The sequence below is a fragment of the Callithrix jacchus genome, chromosome 5 (assembly GCF_049354715.1).
Source record: "Callithrix jacchus isolate 240 chromosome 5, calJac240_pri, whole genome shotgun sequence".
Taxonomy (NCBI): Eukaryota; Metazoa; Chordata; class Mammalia; order Primates; family Cebidae; genus Callithrix; species Callithrix jacchus.
Window position 1 is genome coordinate 139,225,283 of NC_133506.1, and position 24,552 is coordinate 139,249,834.

General features: G+C 43.2%; 1 protein-coding gene across 3 annotated transcripts in view; it reads left to right on the forward strand.

Moving 5' to 3' along the window:
• PARP4 (poly(ADP-ribose) polymerase family member 4) overlaps nucleotides 1-24,552 on the forward strand; it is a 104,053-nt gene that overhangs the window by 61,243 nt on the left and 18,258 nt on the right. For 2 of the 3 annotated variants that reach the window (XM_035302292.3, XM_035302291.3), the window contains 13 exons: nucleotides 1,696-1,860; nucleotides 2,528-2,574; nucleotides 2,712-2,790; nucleotides 6,356-6,493; nucleotides 7,646-7,841; nucleotides 9,483-9,550; nucleotides 10,446-10,633; nucleotides 13,175-13,274; nucleotides 15,470-15,640; nucleotides 15,887-15,967; nucleotides 18,879-18,959; nucleotides 19,924-20,019; nucleotides 20,641-20,763. In XM_035302292.3, the coding sequence (XP_035158183.1) occupies nucleotides 1,696-1,860; nucleotides 2,528-2,574; nucleotides 2,712-2,790; nucleotides 6,356-6,493; nucleotides 7,646-7,841; nucleotides 9,483-9,550; nucleotides 10,446-10,633; nucleotides 13,175-13,274; nucleotides 15,470-15,640; nucleotides 15,887-15,967; nucleotides 18,879-18,959; nucleotides 19,924-20,019; nucleotides 20,641-20,763 (1,533 nt within the window). The remainder of the gene's footprint in view (nucleotides 1-1,695; nucleotides 1,861-2,527; nucleotides 2,575-2,711; nucleotides 2,791-6,355; nucleotides 6,494-7,645; nucleotides 7,842-9,482; nucleotides 9,551-10,445; nucleotides 10,634-13,174; nucleotides 13,275-15,469; nucleotides 15,641-15,886; nucleotides 15,968-18,878; nucleotides 18,960-19,923; nucleotides 20,020-20,640; nucleotides 20,764-24,552) is intronic. The other variant, XM_054256678.2, reaches the window with a different exon arrangement.

Genomic DNA, 24,552 nt, shown 5'->3' on the forward strand with positions numbered 1-24,552 from the left:
ATGCCTGCAAGAGAATGCAAACTCCCCTTGGGTCAGGAGCTCCCAGTTATCCTAAACCAGTAAGCTCACCCACTCTCAGCCAGGAGGAGTTCACACAGCTCCTGTGTCCCACCTGTGTCCTCTTTGGAATTCACTTCGCTTGGTTGATGAGTTCAAGACTAGTTATGATTTTGTATATTACATGGTGTGTTGTAACAGAAGTGACATCATCTGCATCCACCTATTCTATCCAGAAACAGAACTGCAATCCCACACTATTAAGTGGCAGTCTCTTAAATGAACCCCAGATTTTGGGCCAGGCGCAGTGGCTCATGCCTGTAATCCCAGCACTTTGGGAGACCGAGGCGGCCAGATCACAAGGTCAAGAGATTGAGACCATCCTGGCCAACATGGTGAAACCTCATCACTACTAAAAATACAAAAATTAGCTGGGCATGGTGGTACACACATGTAGTCCCAGCTACTTGGGAGGCTGAGGCAGGAGAATTGCTTGAAACTGGGAGACAGAGGTTGCAGTGAGCTGAGATTGTGCCACTGCACTCCAGCCTTGCGCCTGGTGACGGAGCAAGACTCTGTCTCAAGAAAAAAAAAAGAACCCCAGATTTTTATACATACATTTATTTTAAGTGCTAGCACTATTAACTATTTAATAATCACCTATTATTTATTGACATCCAGCAAATGGATAGCTTTGATGTCAAAAGTAATAATTTAACCTTTAAGCCTAAATTAGTCCTAATCTAAATATACAAAATTTTCATGATAGGGCAGTCAACTAGAATGGTGAACATAGTTGAGAATGTTGAGAGGATCTCTGTGAAGTTACCAGAAAAAAATATATCTAGCCTTTTTGTTCTGCCCTAGTTAGTCCTAAGGTTGTTGCCTTGTATAGTGATTATCAATATCCTGTTAAAAGAAAGCTAAAGACTTTTTATTAGAAAATAACATGATAGGCTGGGTATGGTACCTCACTCTTATAATCCCAGCACTTTGGGAGCACAAAGTGGAAGGGTCACTTGAGGCCTGGAGTTTGAGACCAGCCTGGGCAACATAGGGATACCCCATCTGTATTTAAAAATCAGCCAGGCATGGTGGTGCATGCCTGTAGTCCCAGATACTTAGGAGGATGGCTTAGACCTGGGGTTTCAAGGATACATTAAGCTATGACTGCACCACTGCCCTCCAGCCTGGATGACAGAGCAAGATCCTATCTCTAAACATTAAATAAATAAAAATAACATGATAAATTACCATAAGGTAAAATAATTAAGCAAGGGCCAAGCTTAGAAAAAACTGCCCTGGTTCTACAGCTGCTGGCAAAAGTGGTGTTGGGTGCCATGGTGGTCAGGGAGGGTCTTCAAGAAAGGGCTTTGTGGAGGCCGCCCATGCAGCAGAGCCCACTTGAGCGGGGATGTCACACACGTGAGCCCCCTGGGGCAGAGTCCATGAGTGTGTCTTTCCAGTTGAGCTGCCAAGGGGACCCCTCTCCATCTGGCTGCCACGGATATCACCCTGTTTCCACCACTGGTGAATGGCTCCGGGAGTCTCCGTTAGTCCCACCAGTGTGTCTTTTAGGTTTTATTACTGTTTTCTGAAGATGCAGTTGGCAGATTGTCATTTAAGTTGCTTAAGAAATATGTGGAGTTAGCTGGCATGCTTTCAAGTTGCAAGCTAAGTCGTATGTTTCTGTTTCAGGACGTTTTTACTGTAAGTGTTGGAAACTTACCGCCTAAGGCTAAGGTTCTCATAAAAATTACCTACATCACAGAACTCAGCGTCCTGGGCACTGTTGGTGTCTTTTTCATGCCCGCCACTGTAGCACCCTGGCAACAGGACAAGGCTTTAAATGAAAATCTTCAGGTTTGTATGCGTAAGATTTGAAGAAGCATTTTAGCAGCAGTGGAGAGAGAGTGGTGCAGGGCTGTGGAGGAGTTTATGCATGGGGGGGAAAGCATGTAAAAGGATATTTTAGGCATCAAGTCAATTTTACTGACATTTATGCATTTAGATACGTTACGTTTGTAAAATGAAAAGAACAAAAGATACAGATATGATTAATAAGCATAGTTTTATTCTGCTTAATCACTCAAAAAAGGTTATATCTGTAGTGCATGTTCATCATGAAGAACTAGATAAGCATAGAGAATACAAATAAGCCAAAATAAGAATATTAAAACCATCCTTAATCCCATCGCCCAGAGATCGCTACTGGTTAATGCTTTGGTATATCCCTCCAAACTTCCTACTTTGCAAAGCACATGTATAAAATGTGTGTGTGTCTCTCTGTGTGTCTGTGTGTGTATACACACAGAGACATATGTAGAGTTGAAAATCTCTGTCAAAATGGTCAGTTGTATTTTAGAAGTTCCTGTCATTCCATGAGCAAACTTTCTGTGTTTCACTACTTGAAAGTGAAACCAGCTGTCTTGCTGACAGTTGTGGCCTTGCCAAGATTACAAGCAGGTTAGAGTCTCATTGTGAAACTTAAAATATGCTTACTTATACAAGTGTATTTGTCTTTTAACAGGATACAGTAGAGAAGATATGTATAAAAGAAATAGGAACAAAGCAAAGGTTAGTACCTAAAATATAAAATCTATCAATTAATCATTCAATGGATATTAAATTTCCACTTAGAATTGTTTGAAATAATTTCAGGTAGAAATTTAAGATCGTATAGACTAAGATAACTTTCTCTTCATTTTTGGTAGCTTCTCTTTGACTATGTCTATTGAGATGCCATATGTGATTGAATTCATTTTCAGTGATACACATGAACTGAAACAAAAGGTTAGTGAATCTTTTATTTAAGAGCTCTTCCTTAACACTACTTTTATTTTATCAAAGCAATGAAGGCATATGGTTTAAAAGTGAAATAATGCTAACAACAGCTTCTAACAAGAAGCAGCAATCCTGCCCCTGACTCTCCCCAGCCCAGTTTCCAGAGGCAGTGAACCACTTAGAATATTTGAGCTGTTTCTCTGGTTTTGCCTCCAGTTTTCAAATATTAAATTTTTAATGCTTTTTTTTTATTCATCTGTTTCAGAAATTATCTTTTGACTTCCTGTTATGGAAGGTGGACGTGTAGCTCTTACCCCCTTCACTCACCCCATTTCCTACTTTTCTTCTCCCTTTCAGGTCCTGAGTAGCTAGGGCTACAGGCCTATGCCACCACACCTGGCTAACTTAAAAAAAAAGTTGCAGAGACAGGGTCTTACTGTGTTGCTCAGGCTTTTTTCAAACTCCTGGGCTCAAGCGATCCCCTTTGCCTCAGCTTCCCAAAGTGCTAGAATTATAGGCATGAGCCACCACACCCAGAAAATAGACTGAAGTCTATTTTCCTTTTTAAATTTCTGCGAGAATTTCCAACCTTCTTTTTATCTCTGGTATTCTGAAATTTCATAATAAAATTATATTCATTCATTGTATGTAACTGGTGGTCTTTAGTTCTAAGAAATTTTGTTGTATTAAAAATATTGTTCCTCTCTCTTGTACCTTTCTGCAGTGCCTTTCTCTCTTTTTTTCTTTTCTTTCTTTTTTTTTTTTTTTTTGAGACAGAGTCTCACTCTATCACACAGGCTGGAGTGCAGTGGTGCTATCTCAACCCACTGCAACCTCTGCCTCCCAGGTTCAAGTGATTCTAGTGCCTCAGCCTCCTGAGTAGCTGGGACTACAGGTGCCTGCCTCCACACCTGGTTAATTTTTGTATTTTTAATAGGGACAGGGTTTCCCCATGTTGCCCAGGCTGGTCTCAAACTCCTGACCTCAGGTGATTGCCCGCCTCAGCCTCCCAAAGTGCTGAGATCACAGGTGTGAGCCACCACACCCAGACAATAATTATGAAATTTCAGAATACCAGAGATAAAGATAAGGTCTGAAATTCCTGCAGAATTTTAAAAAGGAAAATAGGCTGGATGTGGTGGCTCACACCTGTAATTCTACCACTTTGGGAAGCCGAGGCAAAGAGGGTCACTTGAGCCCAGGAGTTCAAGAAAAGTCTGGGCAACATAGTGAGACCCCTGTCTCTACAAAATTAAAAAAAAAAAATTAGCCACATGTGGTAGCACAGGCCTGTAGCCCTAGCTACTGCCTCTGCAGTGCCTTTCAGTCAGGTGTCCCTGGAGGAAGCCCCTTGTTTTCTTATGTTTTTTTCCTATTGCCCATTTTTGTTGTCTTTTTGTTCCACTCTTGGGGCATTTTTTTTTCATTTTCAATTCCAGCTGTTACACTGAAATTGTAATTTTCGTTCTCGCATGTTTCGTTTGTCAGAGCTGTTTTCCGTTCTGTGAGTATTCCTTCTTTCATAGCATCTTGTGTGTTCCCTGGATATGCTATCCTCTCTCGTCTCTCTAAGAACATTCATAATACATTTTTTCTTCTGTTCCTCATGTTGTGTCTCCTCTCTTTGAGTTCCTTTTTTTCCCCTTCTGGATTTTTGCTGTTTTTTTGCCTCCATGTTTCCTCAAATGTCTGGGTACCTCTCTCTGGATCCATCATTATGACTGAAACACAAGAAAGTCGACTGGAAGCTCTAGGGTGTTTACGGAGTGTGACTGGGTCAGGTGACTGAGGGGCCCATGTTTTGGGATGCTGATCTCGCTACCCTTAAGGAAGCAGACTGTGCTCTGGTGCCCCGCATGCCTAGCCTTCCCTGGCCTGATTCTATTTGGCTGAATTTCTCCAAATAATGAACTCCACATTCCCTTAGTGAGAGAATAGGGTGTCAGTGGTGCTAGCTGCTTGGTCACTTGGGTTGGGGAGGGGCCAGGACCTGACAGCTTCATACACATCTGTTCACTAGGACCTGGTGGCCTTACTTCCCAGGACGAGGCAGGACGGACCAGCCCACAGGTCTCCATAAGAGCCTCTGCCACTCTGGCTGAGCTCCTTCCCATGCCTCCATCCATTCCCCTCCCATTTGTTGGCATCACCTATCTGGTGTTGTCTCTGTTCCTGTTCTCAGGGTCTGTGTAGGTCCACACCCTTTTTATTGGTTGCCTTCCTTTCATTATAGGGAGGCTTGGGCATTTTGCTGGGGAGTGGAGATAAGTATATGTTTCTAATCTGCCCCCTTCAAAGAGTCCTCTACATCCGTTACCTTTTGCCATATAAGCAAACAGTCCCTAAACTTTGTGATTTAAAACAAGTGTTTATTATTCTCAGAGTTCTGTGGATCGGCTGGGTGGTTCTGGGCTGGGCTGGGCTGGGCTGGGCTGGGCTGGGCTGGGCTGGGCTGGGCCAGGACTACCTAGGACAGCCTCACCCACCGCTGGCTGCCGGCATCGTTTCAGCAGGGCAAAAGCTGCGTCTCCCCTGCAGAGCTTGGCTCAGGTGGATTCTTATAATGGGGGAGGAGTCCTCAGTAGCAACAAGAGAGTGCCAGCCCCGTTGCATGGACACTTTTCACGCCTCTACTTGTATCTCATTGGCCACAGCAAGTCCTACGGCCAACTCCAGATTCAAGGGTGGAAATATAGCTGCTGCCTTGAGGCAGGAGGAACTTCAAAAGTCACACTGCAAAGGGGCACACAGACAGGCATGGAGAGACTTTGTGGTCATGTTACACTCTAGCACATTGCCTTTGCCTTTGTTGTTGTAAAGCTTATCATTTAGATTTTCAACAGCTTTTTTATATTCGTTAAAATATATACAACTAAGGTACAATTCTAAGATTTCTGTTGTATTTTCTATTTTATTCTTCTAGGTTTTAATTATCTGATGTGTGCTGTCTGCTATACCCAGATAAGTCTAACTGAATGGACAGATCTATAATCTTTGGATCCAGGGTTTGAGACTATCTCACACTTACCTAAATTTGTGTGAATCAACCTTAGGATTGCAGAAGGGTCTAATATGCTCATGGTCTTCTAAAACCTACATTTCATTATTTAGGGATTTTGTTTTGTTTTGTTTTTTTGAGATGGAGTTCTGCTCTTGTTACCCAGGCTAGAGTGCAGTGGCACGCTCTCGGTTCTCCGCAACCTCTACCTCCTGGGTTCAATTGATTCTCCTGCCTCAGCCTCCTTAGTAGCTGGGATTACAGGCACCCACCATGATACCTGGCTAATTTTTTGTATTTTTAGTAGAGATGAGGTTTCACCATGTTGGCCAGGCTGGCCTCAAACTCCTGACCTCAGGTGATCCACCCACCTTGGCCTCCCAAAGTGCTGGGATTATAGGTGTCAGCCACTGCACCCGGTCTACATTTCATCATTTTGGAATTTATCACTACTTTGTTGATTCTTAATAGAGTTATGTAAGCTATGCAAGGGTTTGCTCCATGACAGGTAAGTGTAGACTGCTAAGACGGTGTTTCTGCGTTACTGACCTTGTTGTCGTGGTGTTTGTTTTACAGCGCACAGACTGCAAAGCTGTCATTAGCACCATGGAAGGCAGCTCCTTAGACAGCAGTGGATTTTCTCTCCACATCGGTTTGTCTGATGCCTATCTCCCAAGAATGTGGGTTGAAAAACATCCAGAAAAAGAAAGCGAGGTATACTCCTTCTTACTTATACCTACTTATACCTTACTCCTACTTACTTATCCTTATTGGAGACACTATTGGAAAAACATTTCAGAATAAGTTGGTTAAACTTGGAAATTATTAATTGTCCTGAAAAAACTAGCATTACAAAATGAGCTCTCACACCCCAAGATTCTGCAACTTAAAGTACTTATGATATCAAGCGTGCCAAATTTCTGACATTTCAACCAAAACCCTTATGTGGATGACTTGCCTGTACAGATTGGCATTTTTACCTTAAGCTCCACCACAAAGAAGGTGTGCCGTCAGACATTACATTGGATATTCTGTATGCTTTTTATACTTTTAAAATACTGATTCTGGAAAAACGTGAACAATTATTTATGGTTGGTGATAAGACCATTTTGTGTGACTGTGACAAAGAGTCTCTTCTTAAGTTAAAATAAAAATGGAAGCTTACAGCTGGGTGCAGTGACTCACACCTGTAATCCCAGCACTTTGGGAGGCCAAGGCAGGTGGACTGCTTGAGCCCAGGAGTTTGAAACCAGCCTGGGAAACATAGTGAGACCTCGTCTCTACAAAAAAATTTAGAAAAAAAATTAGGCAGGTGTGGTCACATGCACCTGTGCTCCCCACTTCTTAGGAGGCTGAAACAGGACGATCACTTGAGTCCAGGAGGTTGAGGTTAGAGTGAGCTGTGATCGTGCCACTGCACACCAGCCTGGACAACAAAGAGAGACCCTGTCTCAAAAAAAAAAAAAAAAAAAGGAAACTTATTTGATAGTAGTTATTTTAAATATTGGTTAATTAATGGAACAAAAGGTATGTGTGTATATTTTAGTAATCACAGTGGCATGTATATTCCTCTTAGAATAGTGTGTGTGAGATACATATATGTTTTCTAATGTAGATGCTATATGCTTTTTTAGATATTAATTCTTGACCTCTCAGGAGTTTGTCTTCTCCATTGGAAACTCCCAGCTCTAACATTCTGCTTTTGACTGGAACTCCTAGTAGACCATCTTGTTGTAAATTAAATCTTACTCTTTTTGTTTTTATAGCATTAGTTACCTCACTAGAAAGTTTTGGAGTTTTCTAAGTAGACCTTTTCCAGTTGAAGTGATGAGATGCTCCAGGCCAGCACCTTCTTTCTCCTTTCAGGCTTGCATGCTTGTCTTTCAACCCGATCTCAATGTCGACCTCCCTGACCTGGCAGATGAGAGTGAAGTGATTATTTGTCTGGACTGCTCCAGGTCTATGGAGGGTGTGACATTCTTGCAAGCCAAGCAGATCGCCTTGCATGCACTGTCCTTGGTGGGTGAGAAGCAAAAAGTAAACATTATCCAGTTTGGCACAGGTGAGTGAGCTTCGGCCCTGGTCCTGCAGGTGCTTCCCCCATGTGTGAATCATACTCTGTAGAATGGATGACTATGGATACCCAGCCCCGCCTGTGCAGTGTGGAGCAGCCCAGTATAAAGCTGAGGAACAAGAGCTCTGGAGCTGGACCCTGAGGTCCAGATCCCAGCTGTACCACTCACAGGCTCGGTGTGTCACCTTGAGTGTGCTGCTTGAACTTCTGGTTCCTCCGTTTCCTCCTCTGCCATCTGAGGATAATTGTCCCTAACTCACAGTATTGCTGTGAGGAGGATTGAGCTAATATATGTAAAGGATTTTTAAACTGTGCCTGTTTCACAGTAAGGTGAGATATAAATGCTACTGTTGTCATTAGCAACTGAACCAAATGCAAAACCCTTGGTCTGTTGATAGGAGGTCCCAAGTCTAAAGACAAAACATTTGCCATCAGCACAGTCACAGGAAATCTAAAAGGAATGGTCTCAGGAAGCATCTGGCCAGCACTGCTAGAAGGGAGGTAGTGCCACCCTCCAGGTGGGGTCCAAGGACATGTCAGCCACCAGAGGCAGCACCTCAGAAAAGAGGGGTGCGTAGAGTGGAGTGAGGGGACAGTCCTGTCCTACTGATTCTCATCCTCTGTGCCATCCAGCCGAAGGCCCAGCCCCTTTTCCCAGAACTAAGGTCTGCTGCTGCTGGGGCAGAGGTTGGATAAGCATGAGGAGTGCAAAGGGCTTGAGCAGAGACTGTGGCCTTCCAGGGGCTGAGCTGCCCAGGCCATCACAATGCCCTGCACCTTTCTTTGCACAAGCGATCTGCATGTACACATGGAATTCGACTCAACATTCTGCATAGTAAAGCACCACAGTGTGGATGCTCTACACTGTATTATTTAGAAGAATAGTGTGGTGAATTTTTTTTTTTTTTTTTTGGAGACAGAGTCTTGCTTTGTTGCCCAGGCTGAAGTGCGGTAGCATGATATCAGCTCACTGCAACCTCTGCCTCCCCAGTAGCTGAGATTATAGGTGCCCGCCACCATGCCTGGCTAATTTTTGTATTTCTAGCAGAGATGGGGTTTCACCATGTTAACCAGACTGGTCTCAAACTCCTGACCTCGGGTGATCCTTGTACGTCAGCCTCCCAAAGTGCTGGAATTACAGGCGTGAGCCACCATGCCCGGGCTGGGGTGAAATTTTTGTATGTTAAAATTATCAGGCCGGGTGTGGTGGCTCACGCCTGTAAGTCCAGCCCTTTGGGAGGCCAAGACAGGCGGATCACCTGAGGTCAGGATTTCAAGACCAGCTTGACCAACATGGAGAAACCCCATTTCTACTAAAAATATAAAATTTGCCAGGCATGGTGGTGCATGCCTATAATTCCAGCTACTTGGGAGACTGAGGCAAGAGAATTGCTTGAACCCGGTAGGTGGAGGTTTGCGGTGAGCTGAGATCCTACCATTGCACTCCAGCCTGGGCAACAATGTCTCAAAAAAAAAAAATTATCAAACAGTTTTCTAAAAAGGAAGGTACACACATAAATATTAACATCCTTTATGACAGCTGTAGTGGTATGAAGTAACGTTATTGTTTGTTAGTGTCAAGCAAGTAAATATGTGGAGGCAGCACCTCATGCTGATCTTATTACACAGGTTCCAAGGAGTTATTTTCATATCCTAAGCATATCACAAGCAACACTGCAGCAACAGAGTTCATCATGGTGAGTGCAAGAAGCTTCCTGTATCTCTTGGGTCTTTTCCTACCATGCTTTGGGGGGACCTCCAGGGCTTAGGCCCCTCGAGCCACTATCAGATCACCTTTCTTGCTTCATTTTTGTATGGTGGTGGGCTCTTACTTCATTAATTTAAATGATATAAACTCATTAAGGAAGACTGGAAAAGAATAGAAAGAAAAAAATCACCCGTGTCCCACCACCCTAATACAACTAGCATTAACAGCTTTGAGAAGTTCTCTTCTGTCCCTTGTTTTTTTTCTCTTCAAATGCAGCCAGCTTCATCTAAAAGGCCTAGGGCTAAGAAAGAAGGAAATGCCAGGTGCAGTAGCTCATGCCTATAATCCCAGCAGTTTGGGAGGCCAAGACGGGTAGATCACCTGAGGTCAGGAGTTTAACACCAGCCTGGCCAACATGGTGAAACCTCGTCTCTACTATAAATACAAAAAATTAGCCAGTCGTGGTGGTGGACACCTGTAATCCCAGCTACTCGGGAGGCCGAGGTAGGAGAATCACTTGAACCCAGGAGGTGGACATTGCAGTGAGCCAAGATTGCACCACTGCACTCCAGCCTGGACAACAGAGCAAGACTCCATCTCAAATTTAAAAAAAATGAAATAAAATAATAATAATAATAAAATGGAGCAAGCTGAGACTGACCAGATGAGACTGACAAAGCGTGAGGTGATAATATTACAGTTATATTACAGTTACTGTGTGACATAAAACAAACTAAAAGGACGTAAGTTTAGTTGTTTCACAAATGTATAATTAGGGAAATAAAATATTTTCCATGTCACTATATCTCTACACTACCCTTAGATGTATCAGTGGTGACTGTATCCAACAAGGAGAACATAATCTTTCACTTCATTTCCTCCAGTCTGCCACACCTACCATGGGGAACACAGACTTCTGGAAAATTCTCCGATATCTTAGCTTACTGTACCCTGCTCGAGGATCCCGGAGCATCCTCCTAGTGTCTGATGGGCACCTCCAGGACGAGAGCCTGACGTTGCAGCTTGTGAAGAGGAGCCGCCCCCACACCAGATTGTTTGCCTGCGGTATCGGGTGAGTCTCAGAGAGCTACTCACACAGTCCAGACGCAGGTGGAAAAGGCAGCCTGCGAAGAGGCCTTCCTGTTGACTTGCCCAGGACTTTTGCAAGCTTGGAAGTTGAAACTAGAATACAGAAGCCTTACAGCACAGAGAGATGGGGCCCTGGGCTCCCAGCCAGACTGCCTGAGTCTCAGAACCTGGGTTGGCCACACATTAGCTATGACCTTGGGCAAGTTCTTAACCTCTCATAAAACCAAGACTACCTACATCTTGGGATTGCTGAGGATTAAATGAGCTCATGTATAGAAAGCACACAGAACAACTGACCCAATTAGCACAAATCAATGTTAGATGTTATTATTTAGCATAAGAATCCAAATCTCCAGCTTGTCCTGAGCAGCCTGGGCTCCTCACTGGCTGTGCTGGACTCGTGCTGAGGCACGTGGCCTCCAGGCAGACTCCACCCAGCTGCTTTGCTCCTTGGCATCTCTCTTCTGGTCATTACAAGCACTTGCATTTGCAAACCCTGTGGTGTGCACAGAACCTTTCCGTGGGAGGCTAACACCCATAGATTGTTGGAATTGCCCCCTCCCCAGTAAAAATTAGCTCTTTTGGATTGCACTTAGGTATGTGGCATATGTGTAAGGAAAACAGAGGGGCCACTTGGTGTCTGCATAGGCCCCCTGGACTCCTGCATGTGGCCACCACCTGAGCAAGTGGTCACCACCTGAGCAAGTGGTCACCAGGTATCTCTATTCTGAGGCAGTGTATGGAGCAGATCCTCAGCTTCTTCATGGGACAGAATGGGGGCCCCTGTGCTGTCCTTGCCCCTGAACCTTGACCTGGACTCACCCTGAGCTCCAGGAGCCAGCACCCGCAATGCCCCTCTGTGGCCCATAGTGCCCCCTGTGCCCCCCACCACCCCTAGCTGCTGTACCCAAGCTAGCCCGGCCTGCCTCGAGGGCTTTCTTCTGTCCTCCACAGTCGCAGCTCGTGGCTCTGTTCTCTGTAATCTAAGGCCTAGCCCAGCATCACAGGCCAATGAAGAAATATATCCAGCCTGAGCAACTCCACTAGGAGTTGTTCCTGATGGGACTTCACCTGCTGAGCTCGCAGCTGCACTCAGGGCAGCCCTTGCACTGTCTCCTGGTCTCAGCAGCCCCTCCCTGCCCCCTGCTCCCAGGTCAGGGCTCAGACACCACAGAGCAGAGGCACTGGCACCTATTCATGCCTTCCTCAATGAGGGTCTATCCTGAGGCAAACATCAGGCCCCTACTCTGGGGCTGGGAGGTGGGATTTTCCCATGTGCCAGGGAGGCAATCAAGGGAGTGTGATGAGGTCAGGTGCAGTGACTCACGCCTGTGGTCCTGGCACTCTGGGAGCCCAACGCAGGAGGATTGCTTCAGCCCAAGAGGTCAAGGCTGCAGTGAGCCGTGGCTGGGCCATGGCACTCCAGCCTGACTGACTGAGCAAGACCTGTCTTTAAACATTTTTTTTTTTTAATTAAAAAAATGTAAGGCATGCAATGGGGAGTCTGGGTTTGCAGTGGAAGAGCCTGCTCCCAGAGGAGACTGTGCTGGTTAGCACCACCCATGCCTGGAGGGGCTGGGATCCATTCTGCTTCTCTGTTGAGTTTTGGGGATCTAAGTGTTTCTGCCTCGTGTCTTCCATGCATGTGTTTGAAATTACAAAGTCTAGTAAAGTGAGCTTCCCAAGGGTAGAGATCATCCAGCCACCTCCCTGGCATGAGTCCTGGTCCTCTGAGAGCCACACAGAGCACAGGAAGATTCCAGCCTGCCTCGCTAACAGACGGAAGGTTTAACTACCAATAACCCACGTTAAGGATCTTCTAGTCAGTGTTATGATCATGACCAATTAATATGGAGGATAAAGACAAGTCCAGTCTTTATCAATAGGTTGAAAAACATCTTGGAAATTACTTTCATAAGCTCTTTTTCTGAAAAGTAATTGATCTTTTCTTTAGTATTTCAGGAGGCACACCTCTAAGCAAGGAGTCGATAGTTGTAGAATTATTGTAGAGAGAAGAGTAATAGGGCACTTGTCATTTAAATGTCAGAGACACTCTTTGCTATAGTGAGAGTTGCTTCTTTATGCCTTTTGCTGTGTCGATGTGTATCAGATTTTAAGAGGTAACCTTTATTCACTCTTTGCCAGCATTAGGCCTTTGGGATCAGATTCGGGTAATGTTGTTGTTTATTAAAATTAAGTTGATATCTTTCTCAGCATTCTGATACCTTGTAGGGTTGTTTTTAGAGTCATCTACTCCCTCCTTCAGTAAACTGAAAGTCAAGAATTTCAGCCTTTTTCTATTTGAAGGATAAATCAGTGCTCTGATATATGGGAGCTTAAAATAGCCAAACTTTCAGGTATTTCCTCCCGTTACCATCTTCTCTGTTTAACCTCAGCTACACAAGAGTACGTTCTTCCATGTAATGTCTCTCCTATTGAGCTGTGAGCTTTCTCAACACTGTTAACATGTACTTCAAAAATATTTCTCAAATGTCTTGAAAATTAAAATGTGAAATGTGATCAGTTCTACAGCAAATCGTCACATCTTAAGGATCTTGTCCCAGTGTGGTGCTGGAGTATTTGAATATTTTAATGCAAAATCCAAGCATAGTTGGAGAAAACAGGTATGTTTTTTTAAACATCTGGTTTTATACTTACGTGTGGAAATCTCACATCCTTCCAAGGCTAAGCAATAGGAACATCTGTGTTTCCTTGAATGAGATGGGAGCCACGAAGAGGCAAGAGCTGCCGCAGGTGTGAGCCCTGCCTCAGAACTGCACCAGCAGGAACACGGGAGTTCTTAATCAGGCCATTCTCCCAGCTCATAGTTTGATTTCTGCCTGAAAAATCATGGACTGAATTTTTTAAAGTGAATTATTAAATATGTTTTGCTGAAATTAATTTTCTTTACTATGATAAAATTTAGCATTTTAACCATTTTTAAGTGTACAATTTAGTGGTATTAGCTACATTCACAATGCTGTGCAACCATCACCATCTTCACTATTTCATCATCCCAAACAGAAAATATGTACCCATTAAACCGTAACTCTGCATTCCTTCCTGTGCCTAGCCCCTGCTAACCACGACTCTACTTTCCATCTCTATGACTTTGCCTATGCTGAGTATCTCATATAAGTTATCAGACGTTGTCCTCTTACATCTGGCTTATTTCACTTAGCATAATGTTTTTAACATCCAGGTATGTTGTGGCATGTGTCAGAATCTCCCTTCTTTTTAAAGCTAAATAATACTCCATTGTATGGATAGACCACATTTTGCATATCCATTCATCTGTTGGTAGACATTTAGGTTGTTTCTAGCCTTTGGCTTTTGTGAATAGTGCTGCTATGAGCATTGGTAAACAAGTGTCTGTTTCAGTCTGCTTTCAATTCTGGATATACACACAGCACGGGATTGCTGGATCATATGGTCGTTCTACGTTTAGTTTTTTGGGGACTCGCCATGCAGTCTTCCATAGCAGCTGTATCATTTTATATTCCCACCACCAGTGCACCAGGATTCCAGTTTTTCCACATCCTCATCAACACTCATCATTCCTTTTTTTTCCATATTGACTGAAATCAGTCAGCTTTTCTTTGGTTTGGTTTTGTTTTTGAGACTCGGTGTTGAGCAGTCACATAGGCAGGAGTGCAGTAGTGCAATCATAGCTCACCACAACCTCAACTTCCTGAACTCAAGTGATCCTCCCACCTCAGCCTCCAGAGTAGTTGGGACTACAGGCCTATGCCACCACTTTTTTTCTTGTTGTTTTTCGTTTATTTGTTGGTTGTTGGTTCTTGGTTTTTTTTTTTAAGACAGGGTATCACTTTGTCACCCACGCATACTTGGCTCACTGCAGCCCTGACATTCTGGTCTCAAGCCATCCTCCTGCCTCAGCCCCCCAAGTAGGTAGGACTGCAGGCCCACACCACCACACCAGGCTAATTTTTTTATTTTTTGTAGAGACAGGGTTTCGCCATGTTGCCCCGGCTGGTTTTAAATCCCAAGCTCAAGCAATCCACCTGCCTTGGCCTCCCAAAGTGCTGGGATTACAGGCATAAGCCACTCTGCCCAGCCACCACCTGTCTTTTAATAACAGCCATCCCAATGGATGTGAAATGGGATCATTATGGTTCTGATTTGCACTTCCCTATTGACTAGTGACATCAAGCATCTTTTCACGCACACTTTTCATGGCTTTTGTGTATCTTCTTTGGAGAAATATCTATTCAAGTACTGGAATCTACTCCTGCCAAAGTTGCATATTAGTAATTAGCAAATGGAATAATTTCAGGAAGCTTTGTAAATGTAAAGGATGTGATCATACTATGATTTAGAGTTCTAGCTGGGCGTGGTGGCTCACACCTGTAACCCCAGCACTTTGGGAAACTGAGGCAGGTGGATCACCTAAGGTCAGGAGTTCGAAACCAGCCTGGGCAACACAGTGAAACCCCATCTCTACTAAAAATACAAAAATTAGCCTGATGTGGTGGCACATGCCTGTAGTCCCAGCTACTTGGGAGGCTGAGGCAGGAAAATCAGTTGAACCTGGGAGGTGGAAGTTGGAGCCAAGACTGCACCACTGCACTTCAGCCTAGGCAACAGAGCAAGACTTCATCTCAAAATAAGATAAATAAATAAATAAATAAATTCTGTTTAAAATCTTTTCAGAAAAGTACCCTGTAACAGGAAGAAGAAAAAATACCAAAGAATTATAAAATTCCCAAAGGATAGAATGTATACTTTAGTTTAAATGTGAAGTAACTATTTTCTGGATGGAGCATTGAAAGAGAAATAATTCCTCTTTTATAAATAGATAGAAGACCAAATGACCAGGCTATGCTCTCCTAGTTGCCACTCTGTCTCAATCAAATGGCAGCAACTCAATCCAGATGCACCCGAGGCCCTGCAGGCCCCAGCCCAGGTGCCATCCTTGTTTTGCAATGATCGACTCCTTGTCTATGGATTCATTCCTCACTGCACACAGGTAAGAAGGTGCAGAGTTTGTTATTTTACGGGAAGACCAATACATTTTGCTGATTTTTTTTCTCTTTTCTTCGCCTTCTCTCCAGCAGATTTTCTTCTTCTGGGAACATAGCTGGTAGTTAGCCAGGGCTTTGGGGGGTGCTTCTAATCTTTATTGAAAGGGGAGAGAAAATCACCAAAAGAATTTCTGTTAAACCAAGGAACTGCAGAGTGGAAAGACTAGTGAAGAAATTTTTTCCCATTTCAGGCAACTCTGTGTGCATTAATTCAAGAGAAAGAATTTAGTACAATGGTGTCAACTACTGAGCTTCAGAAGACAACTGGAACTGTAAGATTCAAAACCTAAACTGCTGCCCCATTGTTTGAAAGATATTATTTTATATTTCCATATATAATGCTCTATTTCAGGCTTTTCCAACCCATGGCCCAGGGCAGCTTTGAATGCAGCCCAACACAAATTCGTAAACTTTCTTAAAACGTTATTAGATTTTTCTGCAATTTTTTTTTAGCTCATCAGCTATTGTGTTAGTGTATTTTTTTGTCACCTGAGACAATTCTTCTTTCATTGTGGCCCAGGGAAGCCAAAAGACTGGACACCCTTGCTGTCTGTACCTTGTTGTTTTCCTGTGCTGAAATTTCATTACACGATATAGAGATGGTGTATCTGTATAAATGAGTATACTTTCCTGCAGTTTCTAACTCAGCACTTCTTCTTCTGGGGTCATTGTGTCTAGGCATGTCGATATGAGCATCAGTAGGTGGCAATAACTGCAATTAAATGTGATATTTATGCATGGGGATTTTTCTAGAGAGGTTCTCAAAGATGTTCATAACTCAACAAAAGTTAAATGCCACTGGTCTATCGACACTATTTAGAAGTATTGGTTATAATAGTACTGAACTAAGAGTAGATCATATCATATATTGAGGGTATGGGTTTTTCCATTTTTTTATTAAAAGCAAATGAATTGTGAAAGAAAAAAACTCCTGTTTTTCCATAATCACACCATTTCTGGTTCTTAGATAAGTGTTTTTCCCAGCCAATTCTCTGCCATCAGTTGCATGTCCTACAATTTAATTCGATTCTGACACTAGCTGCCTGGGGTTGGCACAGACCTCACAGGGTAGGGGCTCAGTCCCACAAGACTGGTCCCAACTCTGGATATCAGTAGCAAGTAGTGGTTCCCCAGGTTATCTACACTTCTGATCAGCTCCAAGTCAGCGTTCCCACAACCCTTTTTCAGGTTCAGTAATTTGCTGTAACAGCTCACGAAACTCAGGAAACGTTTACTTAGTATTACTGACTTATTCCAAAGATTATAAAGGATATGAATGAACAGCCAGAAGAAGAGGTATATAGGGTGAGGTCCAGAATAGTCCCAAGCACAGGAGCTTCTGTCCAACATAGAGTTGGGGTACACCACCTTCCTGGCACATGAATGCCAACCCAGAAACCCCCAGACCCCTATAGGTGGGGTTTTTAATGCAGGTTTCATTACAAAGTCCGGGTTGATTAAATCATTGGCCGTTGGTGATTGACTCTGCCCTCTCTGGAGGCTGGGGAGTGGGGCTAAAAGTTCCATCCCTCTAACCATGCCCAGCAACTAGTTCTCATCCTAGGGACTTTCTAAAAGTTACCTCATTAACATAAACTCAGGTGCGGTTGAAGGATCTTGTTAGGAATAACAAATATACATATTTCTTATGTCCGTAGATAAGTTTAAACTTATGTTTGGTCTATAAAATAATCCAACAATTTTCATCTATAAAATAATCCAACAAGGGAAAAGACATGCACATTTTGTTTTATGTGGAGGAACCACATGAGACTCAAAGAAGGGCCAGATGAGTGAAGTTTTATACTGTACAGAAGTGGGTAGGGGCATGGGGCTCCTGTGGGGAGGTTGTGAGAGGGTGAGGGGAGGAAACACATGGTGAGCAAAGGCTTTCTTGTGATGCAGAGGATGTCTGGCAGGCAGCAGCACTCAGAGAAGAGAAGCACCTCTGGTAACTGTTTCTCTATCATCCCTTTAAAGTATCAGACTTTAGTCTCTTCTTCCTGGGAGTTCATCTTTCCTAGATCGGGATAAGGCAAATGAGGGGGTCTCAGAGAAAGCCTGTTTGCATCTGCTGTTCACTTCGCTGGCATAGGATTCCTCTGCAGATGCAGATATTCCCCACAAAAGGACTGCTTTTCAGACCTATTCCTGTGTCTGCTGTCCCTCTGAATAGCCATCTTAAAATATGCCAGAAAAAAATCTTTTGAGGGGGCCATTTTAGCTTTCTGCATATCACAATATCATAAATTATTACCAAGAAGTTTGCAATATTTGCACTGATACTGAATCCATTGTAGTTTAGCCTTGAAAGTTCCTAGCCTATATATGCTATTATGTAGTTGTTGTTTGTTTTATTCAGAGGAGTGTTAGTATAGCCAGATAAATTATTTCCCAGACATTGCTGGTTTTTTTCTCAAAAATGTATAGCTTACTTTTCAGCACTAAATCAATATCATTGAATTCTTAGTTGCCAGTGACTTACGTATAGAACTTAAGCTCTGTATTGCTTTAAAAAATTATATCTTTGTGGGTAATGATAAGGGGGAATAAATTAGAAGTGTATTTTTAAAAATTAGATCTAGAGGGAAAGAAGATAAAAATATTTCACCTGGGAAGAGGTCGTTTTCTATAAGTCTCAGAAAGTTGTACTTCCTCTGTGAGAAGCAGCCTTATCAATGACAGAATTACAAAAGTTAAAATTACTGAAAGTTCCATCTCTTAGTTGTTGGAGAGGAAGCACCTGGTGGTGCACACCGTGCAGTCCTCACCCTGCAGAGTATAGACCATGTTCATGGATGGGCATCCCAGCACCAAGGTGGCTCTTTCTATGGTAGAAAAAAAATTTTGAATTTTTTAAATAAATTGAATTGGCAAAATGGCCTTTTATAGAAAAAGCAAAACTCTAGGGACAGAAAATAGATAAGAAGCTGCCAGGGCTGGGGGAAACTGCATAGAGGTACACAGGAACTTTTCAGGGTAAAGTGAATGTTCTGTGTCTTCACTTCAACAGTGGTCACATAATTGTATACATCCATTAAGACTCATCAAATTGTACACTTAAAAGGAGTGCATTTTACTATATGCAGGTTATACCTCGATTTTTAAAATTATGTTCTTTGCAAGTCTTTTATTAGAAGCCATGAGAATCTTTTTTTTTTTTTTTTTGCTGCTTAAACACAGATGATCCACAGGCTGGCAGCCCGAGCTCTAATCAGAGATTATGAAGATGGCATTCTTCACGAAAATGAAACCAGTCATGAGGTTCGTTCTTTTCATTGTAAAAACTATTAGACATTATTCTTGAGCATTCTTACATTGATTTATCTGTGGAAATCGAAAGTGAGGTCAGCTGCATGGAAAAGGAAACTGTGGTGTCAGGGCATTCATCACTGTATCTGTGATACTGTGCCTGGGATGTGGGGTGTGCAGTAAACGTTTGTTGAATTAACAAAAGAGTGGATGTTAGTGGTTTCCGGAAAGTTCTGTGTTTTTTTGACTCATCAGAAGCCCGAGGAGAGCTCAATGAACACTCGTTGAGTGCCTATAGTAGACATCATCTCAGATCTTGTGTGTGGTAGTGTTAGTATTCCCATCTTACTAACTAGAGGCCTGGGTGCAAAAGGCTGAGTGACCTCCCAAAGCCCACCTGACTCCCCCCATGCTGTGCGGACCAGGGCTTCAGCAGAGGGGCCACTCAGCCAGGCCACCAGGACTGCCCAGCTGGTCTCTCAGGGATGAGATCTTCAACAGCTGCGAACATTAGTCCTCAATGCCACCCCCACAAGAAAGTGCCAGCGTAACAGCAGGCCCTGGAGACCCCACCGTCAGTTCTGGTGACAGATAGTCACCTGGTGGTCTCCCTATTCTCCTCAGATGCCCATGGATTGGCAGCCTCTGTGTGCTGTTTTATGGCCCTTTTATCCCGAACAAGTCATTCTGTCTTTCCAATTCCTCAGCTTTAAATTAGGAGCCACAGGCTGTGAAAAAATGAGGAAGTCCACTGCACATGAGAGCTCTCTGTGAACTACTGGGAGCTGAATAATGGAGAGTGACATTTTCTATGACTAAGTCAGTTGATCCCATTTTAAAGGGAACATTGAGTCACCCGTTTGAACGGGGCCTGCGATTCAATATTTAGTCTGAAATACGAATCTTAAAATGACTTGCTGACATAGCTAAATAGAAATAAATAAAACAGGATATGACTTGTTTTATTCTATCCTAGATGAAGAAACACACCTTGAAATCTCTGATCATTAAACTCAGTAAAGAAAACTCTCTCATAACACAGTTTACAAGCTTTGTGGCAGTTGAGAAAAGGGTATGTATCATTGTTAATTCGAGGTCATATTATTTTATGTATTTATATTTCCACATTAAGAAAGTCACCTTTGCTCTGATGGTTAATGACGACACCCATGCCCTGTGCCTGTGAAGCGTGAGTTGCAGACAGGCCAGCAGGCCCCATGAGTCCCAACCTCCCATTCACAAGGGGCTTCGGTGTTAGGACTTCCAGTGATCTTTCTAAATGAGTTGAGTATGTTATCATTTTTAATGTTATAATTATCGTTAATAATTACCTAATGTGCAGTTTTCAGATATACTAAAATTTTGTTCAGTTTTGGCATTTCTTGTCTTTTATTCATCCGAGACCCTCAAAATATAGAAAAGGCCTGGGTTCTCTGAGAGCCTCTTACCCCTTCACAAGTTTAAGGGGAAAATTCATGTAACATGCCCAGCATGGTGGCCAGCACCTGCGAACACTCCATGAAGAGGAAAGCCCCTCCACCTCCTGCTTCCCCTCCCACTTATGACCCAGGGCACACGCTGCAGTCCCACACACCAGCATACCCCAAACCAATACCCACAGGCTTTAGAATGTGTAACCATCATTTAATTGGATAACATCTGTTTGATTTAATCTATTTGTGATTCAATATAGGATGAGAAGGAGTCGCCTTTTTCTGATATTCCAAAAGTTTCTGAACTTATTGCCAAAGAAGATGTAGACTTCCTGCCCTACATGAGCTGGCAGGGGGAACCCCAAGAAACTGTCATGGACCAGGTAAATGCTGATGACCAAATAAGTTGATATTGTGCTTTTGTTTTTTCATGAAGATGAGGGGAGCCCTTTGCTAAAATAGCTCTCTTATTACCTGTATATGAAGAGATTGTTGTATCCCTGATGAGGGAAAATATTCACACATTTATAAAATGTTGAATTACATCATTTTGCATTACAGAAACTTCACAATGTGTGAATGGAGCCATGTAGTACAAAAAGAGAATACCTGTGGCTGTGCTTCTGTTATGGGCAAATAGATTGTCATCCAGGAAGCTGAAGTCATTTAGATAGTATGATAGATTTGTCATGAAATTATCAATAAAAGTCCTATCAATAATCTAAATTCACCACCAATATTTCCTAAAGTTATAGTGCTTTATACTGTGGTCCTTGTAACCAGAAACTCAATAGAAATTGAAAAACATGGCTTAAGCCAGGCGCAGTGGCTCACACCTGTAATCCAAGCACTACAGGAGTCTGAGGTGGGCGGAACACCTGAGGTCAGGAGTTCGAAACCAACCTGACCAACATGGAGAAACCCCATCTCTACTAAAAATACAAAATTAGGCAGGTGTGGTGGTGCATGCCTGCAATCCCAGCTCCTCAGGAGACTGAGGCAGGGGAATTGCTTAAACCTGGGAGGTGGAGGTTGCAGTGAGCCTTGATTTGGGGGAGAAAGAGAGAGAGAGAGAGAGAGAAGCAGGGAGGGAGGGAAGGAGGGAGGAAAGAAGGAAAGGGAAGATGAGGCTTAAATAAAAATTAGAAGACAAATTCAAGAGCAAAGGAACAAAGTAGTTCTGACAATACTCTTAGGTCTCTGGGTTAAAAAACTAAAATTTCCAAAATTTAAGAATTTAAAATCTGGTCGGGCACTGTGGTACATGCCTGTAATCCCAGCACTTTGGGAGGCTGAGGTGGGAAAATCACTTCAGCCCAGCAGTTTGAGACCAGCCTGGGCAACAAAGCGAGACCTCATCTCTACAAAAAGTTTTTTAAACCAGGTACAGTGGCTCACGCCTATAATCCCAGCACTTTGGGAGGCCGAGACAGCAGATGGCTTGAGCCGGAAGTTCAAAACCAGCCTGGGCAACATGGTGAAACCCTGTCCCTACAAAAACTACAAATATTAACTGGGTGTGGTGGAACATGCAATCCCAGCTACTCAGGAGGCTAAGGTGGGAGGATGCTTGAACCCAGGAGGCAGAGGTTGCAGTGAGCCAAAATGGCACTACTATACTCCAGCCTGGGCAACAGAGCAAGCATTTGATTATAAATAAGGAAATAATATATGAAAAATGTGCCACCTTGTTGCTAAAAGAAGTTAAAATGTAAACTGCCATGAGATTCCTTTTTATTTTTTAACTCTGTCAGGTTGGCAAAGATCACAAAAGGTAGTTAGTTGAAGTCAGTAAAATAGAGTGGTTAAGATCACAGGTGCTGTGGCCTAGTGCTCAAGTCTGAACCCCAGCCCACACATTACTCTGTGGGATTTGACCGTCCCAGTGCTCCAGTCCTAATGAATGCTCTAGTGGGAGAGCAATAAAATCGACCTTAGGTGGTTGTGAAACGTCCTAAGACCATTAGAACATGTCTAGCTCATGACAGACATTCAATAAATATTAGCTGTAGTTATTATTAGCCAAGTTGTCTGAAATGGACACTGTCTTCCAAACAGATGGGGCAGAAAGCTGACAAGTGGGCTGGGGTTTGGAGGGAGGCTTGCTTTTTTTTTTTGAGATGGAGTCTTGCTCTGTTGCCCAAGCTAGAGTGCAGTGGCACGACCTCAGCTCACTGCAACCTCCACCTCCTGGGTTCAAGCAATTCTCTGGCCTCATCTTCCAAGTAGCTGAGATTACAGGTGTGTGCCACCACATCCGGCTAATTTTTGTATTTTTAGTAGAGATGGGGTTTCACCATGTTGGGCAGGCTGGTCTCGAACTCCTGACCTCAAGTGATCCACCCATCTTGGCCTCCCAAAGTGCTGGGATTACAGGCGTGAGCCACTGCACCTGGCCTTGCTTTCTTACCCTTTTGTATATTTTGAATTTTGAACCATGGGCATGGATCACCCATTAAAAAAATAATACTTTAAGCAAACACAAAGAGTTTGGGGAGTCAGGAGTAGGAGGTGCATTCAGCCAGGCTCAGGCAGCCCTGCAGGCTCACCCACAGGCAGGGCAGATGCTGGCAACATTGTGAGCTCCCACACTGGTTCAGACTTTCAGGTCAGCCAGAGAACAGAGCTCAGGGCTGCTTGAAGGAAAGCGAGAGTCCCATCTGAGGGGCTGTGACCCATGGCCTCTCCGTGGCTGAACAAGGGGCCCTTGGAGTACATTGTTTTGGGGGGAAAAAAATCTCTGATATACAATTAAGAATCAACTGTTTGTCCTTGAAACAAGAGGGCCTTATTGTTAAAATGGGCCCTGGAAAATAAAAACTTATCTTACATGTATTTCAAAAATGCACACCCAGCAGAAGCTCTGCAGATGGAGAGTGGTCATGCTTGCACATCAGTGTGAATGAGCTTCATGCCACTGAACCCTAAAAGTGACTAAAATAGCAAATGTTGTTATATACATTTTTCCCACAATAAAAAATTAAATTAGCACCTGCCACATACATAAATACTTTCTTCACAGAAAAGGTCTGAAGGGAAATATGCCAGAGATCAGACACACATTCTGTATGATTTTTATTTTCTTCTTTGTGTCTGTCTACTTGTATTTTCTAATTTTCTCATATTTCTTATTATTTTTAGATTTTTTTTTAAGAGACAGGGTGTCACTCTGTGGCCCCCTGGAGTGTAGTGGCACCAACATGGTTTATCACATGGTGGTTTGCCACAGCCTCGACCTCCTGGGCTCTGAAGATCCTCCTGCCTCAGACTCCCAAGTGGCTAGGATTACAGGAGTGAGCCACTGTGCCTGGCCTGTTTATAGAAATTTTTGAAGTTATTTTCAAAATCAGTTCTAAATTAATTTGGGTTTTATACAGTGTGGTGACAAATTGTTTCATACTAAATTTGCAAATATTTTGGATCTGAATACTTCTAGATCCAAACATTATCAGATGAAAAATATTATCCATTAGCTTGATGACTTGAATGTTTATGTTAGCTGCAATAGTTTTTTTGAATGAATCATCTAATTTAGCAAAAATGTCAAGCCTCTGTCACTCTCCTTTGCTATGTGTTTTACTTACCAAAATGCGGCACCTGCGGCATTCCACCTGTAGTCATTCCACTGAATTCAGTAAACAGAAGCCAGCAATAGAGCCCGAGACATCTGGGTCTGTTTGGTCCTTTCCAACTCACTGAAGCTTGGGACATTTTCTTATTTGATACATCTTCATTGTGAAATGAGACCCTCCAGGGAGCACAACACCTTTTCTGCTGGGAAGCACTCAGGAAGGACAGTGCTCAGTGCTGGGTGCTCACGCCCTCCCGTAGCTACCCTTGGGCTAAAGCACAGTGTCTTCTGCACCAACCCCAAGTCCACTTCGTTCTCTCCTGCTCATGAAAGCACATTGAGAACAAGCGAGAGGCAGAGATTTTTTGTTTTTTCTTTTTTGAGACAAAGTCTTGCTCTGTTGCCAGGCGCCAGCTCGGCTCACTGCAGAGGCAGAGATTTTTTTTTTTTTTTTTTGAGACGGAGTTTCGCTCTTGTTACCCAGGCTGGAGTGCAATGGCATGATCTCAGCTCACCGCAACCTCTACTTCCTGGGTTCAGGCAATTCTGCCGCAGAGAGGCAGAGATTTTTAAAACATACCTCCTAATCCAAGTTTTTTAA